Source organism: Populus alba, chromosome 13 (genome assembly GCF_005239225.2).
Source record: "Populus alba chromosome 13, ASM523922v2, whole genome shotgun sequence".
NCBI classification, from domain to species: Eukaryota; Viridiplantae; Streptophyta; class Magnoliopsida; order Malpighiales; family Salicaceae; genus Populus; species Populus alba.
In genome coordinates this window covers 8,418,307-8,422,330 of record NC_133296.1, presented here as the reverse complement: position 1 = coordinate 8,422,330, position 4,024 = coordinate 8,418,307, and the positions used below count along the sequence as shown (strand labels likewise).

Here is a 4,024-nt window from a genome sequence, read left to right as displayed (position 1 = left end):
ATGGTTTCTATAAACACCAAAAACATGTCAACCAAGTTCCTTTTGAGTCATTTTCTCATTCACTCATAATTTATCTAATCATGTTAATATTTTATGTCAAAGAGCTTTTAATAGGAATTAAATTCCAACAAGGTCTTAACCTTAAAAGTAAGTGAATCTTATTTTTAATTTGGCCTAAAAATACCATTAATTATGTTCTAGAACAAATTTTTCAACAAAAAAAGAGAGAAAGTGAAAAAAGAAGAAGAAGAAAAAGAAGCCAAGAAGATAATAATATTGTCACTAAAAATTATGGAGATTCTATAGAATGAAGATTTTGGGGGCTATCAAGAGGACCTACAAAAAAAATAAGGGGGAACAAAACAAAAAAAAAAAGGATATACACTAAGATAGGTTTAATTTAGAAGAGGTAGTCTGGTCTAGTTAAACTAGAACATTATTTGGTTTTTGGGTTATAAATAGAGCTAAACACCTTGAATTTTAGATGTTATTTGTCTTGTTGGAAAGCTAAGACGTTGGTCAAAAACTTTTATTAAGATTCCAAAACTCATTTCTATCATCTTGAAGTTCAAACCATAACATAAATAGAGAAGTTTGAATCTATCCAGAGTTTACTGCAACCTAGATCTTATTTTAGTTTTTAGCCTATATTTGAAGTTATAGAATTCTAAATAAATCAAGCTAAAACGATTTGGAAAATGAGAATGATATTTAAAACTTTTAGGAATGGCCAAACTCCAAATTATATTGTTTTGAGGTTTTTAATTCAGAAAAAACAACATTTCTTTCATAGTAGTAGTAATAAACTTCATCAAGCAATAAACACATGCCCTTTTTGGAATAAATGTTTTGATTTATGCCTAATCTTTCATTTTAGTCCTTCTAAGTTGCTTTCGCTTCATTTTATGCTTGGCTTTTAATATACATATATACAGAGAGGGAAAGACACACACACACCAAAGTTTTGAATAATATAAGTCTTAGTGAAACCTAATATATTAGTTTTCCTTTGTAGTTTGTATTAAGGTTTTCCTCTTTTATAATTTTTGTTTAAACTTTTTAAATGTTTAGGTTAATGGATCTTTTAATTTTGGAGACCAATATAGATCCAATACATTTTTTTTAACCTTAAAACAAGTTTAAGGTACATTGACAAGTTTTCATAAAGTTAGTGATATTTTGATTAAACTTGTTTTTAATAGTTAGATTAATGAATCTTCTAGTTTTATAATTCGACCTAGACCTAACACATGCTAAAACAATACATCAATAAATTTTAAACAAGATTTTGTCAAGTTATAATCAAATTTTGTTTAAACTTTTTAAATGGTTAAATCAACGGGCTTCTAGTTTTCAAAATTAACATAAACCTAACATGTTAAAAACAAAATAAAAAATCTAATCAAGTTTTCATTAAATCAACAATATTTTGGTTAAATTTGGTTTTAACAACTAGAACAAATGAGTGTTTTAGTTTTAAAAACTAATATAATCCTAAGCACAATGTTTTTTAATAAAAACAAAAAATATAAACTATCAAAAATATATATATATAATTATTGAATTGCAAGACTCCTATTCATTGACTCAATAGATACCTTGAAAAAAATATGGTAAAAACAATGTCTCTCTTTATAATCAACTTTTTATTCAAATACTTAAAGGGTGTTTAGCAATGCGTTCGAAAAACTCTTCTGAAAAAATTTAAATTTTTTATTTTATTTTAAATTAATATATTTTTAATATTTTCAAATCATTTTCATATGCTAATTTTAAAAATATATATTTTTTTAATATATTATTAACATACTTTTCTAAATAAAAATCACTTTAAAAAATAACCACAACCACACTTCTAAATACGGTCTTAATCAATCAAGAGTATCTTTATAAATAACCTCTTATTCAAATACTTGTATATTTTAGGATATTTAATTTTTTGAAAAACAAAATGGTGATTCAATTTCTATATTTCCCTTTAATTTGAGAGAGAGATTTCATGCAAAAGACTAAGAACACAACAACATCCAAATTTCAAACCATCTTGCGCCTGTAAGGTGTGGAGTGGTTTCAACATATGCCTTCATCCAAACAAAAAAACAACTCAGAAGAGGATGATTCTAAGGCGATTATACGTTAGAAGAAGGGGATGATACCCCTCTTAAACGATAGTACACAGTACGAAGAGGGAAGAATCCCAGAATTTTCAACAGAAACAAGAACGGACAGAGAAATAGTTTCACAAAACAAAATCCCAATCAACATTTAATTATCAACACACTTAAAATAAAACCAATCACTCGGAGAGAGTAAGCTCATTGTTCATAACAAATCGTTATGCTTTGCAGACAATTCCTCATTCACACAACCAGACATCATCTGTGGCCAACAAATGTCAGAATAAAGAGCAAGCTTGGAAAGAAACCACCACTAGTAAATTACAACATTCAGTTCTACAATTCAGTTACAAGTTCAAGCCCCAAAACAACCAAACCACTGGTACTAAACCCTCTTACCTACGGCTTCAACCAATCGCACCTTTTTTTTTCAAGAGATGTTTTTCAAAAAGAAGAAGTTCCCACTCATACTTGTCTACCAGCAGCCTCAGCAATAAAGGGCAAATAAGGAGTCTTACCCAAAACAGAACTTGCCAACCCATAAACAAAACAGAAGCAACTAAACAGAAACAGAGCATTATGACCCCAAACCATCAACTTAAACCCTAGCCCGGCCCGGCCCGGACTAAGGATCCGGGTCAAAAGCAAAGGCACCACCAATAGAACATCTAACGTCACAGCTTGCATAGCATTGAACCTCACGTACTGGCTAAAACTTGGGTTTCTCACCACACCCAAGTAGAGAGCAAAAAAGGCCACAAAACTTGCATATGGGATTGATCTGTAGAGACTCAAGAGAGGGATTAGAGGGTCAACTAGGAGAGCAAGAGATGGGTACTTAGTGAAAAGAAACCGTCCGTACTGGAGAGAGTTAAAGAAAGGGAGGGTGTAAGAAACGGCCGAGACTAACCGATCTATGGCGGGCGTGGGATTGTATGACATGCGGGTGACGGTGGATTTTTGTGACAGACGGGTTTTAGGGGGGAATTTGAGAAAGGGAGTTAAGGGAGGGTTGAAGGAAGAAAAGGGGTGGGATTTTGATAGGGTTTTTGGTGTGGGAATGGGAGATAGGCGCAGGAGAGAGATGGAAGCCATTTTCAGAGAGGGAGGGTGTGTGCTGCTTGAGGTGAAGAAGGCGCAATAAAAACACAACGGAGGAGAGTGTAAAATAAAAATGGGTATTAACGGTACCGTGGTGCACCTCAGAAATATATATATATATATATATATATATATATATATATATATATATATATATTATATTAATATTAATTACAGAACTCTAAAACGCGTGGGGAAAGTACTGTAGCTTTCCCCACGGTTTTCCCTGCTAAAACATATCGTCTCTGTCACGAAATTAAAAAAAAATAAAGACGTCATGATGTGGTGTTTGTTTTCTTCCCCTGTAATTAGGTCTTCTTTTTTCTTCTGTCAACGACATCATGATGGTGTCTGAAAAATTAGGCTGCCGAATTCTAAATTGTCTGACATCTTATCTTATCACCTTTAAAATAATAGAATGCCAGTCTTTTCAATCTTTGGCATCATTTCCGTTTTCATTGTGCATTTCTGATATTTGAAAACATTGTCAGCTCTCCTTTTCCCTGGCCAGAACCCACACTAGCAATCAACATCTACTACACTAGCAATCAACATCCACCGTTGTTTTTCTGCCTTCACCAGTGGCTGAAGTGGATCACCAGCACCTCCACCGTCGACCACCAGCAGCTCCACTGTGGACCACCATCCTCACGACAGACCAGCAACAGCAGCAAGTACCTCCCGCAGGCCAGGTTGCTTCTTCTCTTCTTGCTTTTCCACGCAAACCATGCATAAATACTGTAAAAAAAAACAACAAACCCTGTAGAATACATGAGTAATTAATTATCTGTTGCTTGCAATCTGCT

The 4,024-nt window shown here is 32.9% G+C and overlaps 1 protein-coding gene across 1 annotated transcript; it reads right to left on the bottom strand.

Moving 5' to 3' along the window:
- Positions 1 to 2,237: 2,237 nt before the first annotated feature.
- On the bottom strand, positions 2,238 to 3,324 carry LOC118040574 (protein TIC 20-II, chloroplastic). Its single transcript, XM_035047546.2, has one exon. The coding sequence runs from the start codon at positions 3,210 to 3,212 to the stop codon at positions 2,583 to 2,585; it is 630 nt and encodes a 209-aa protein (XP_034903437.1). The 5' UTR covers positions 3,213 to 3,324; the 3' UTR covers positions 2,238 to 2,582.
- Between the last annotated feature and the right edge of the window lie 700 nt (positions 3,325 to 4,024).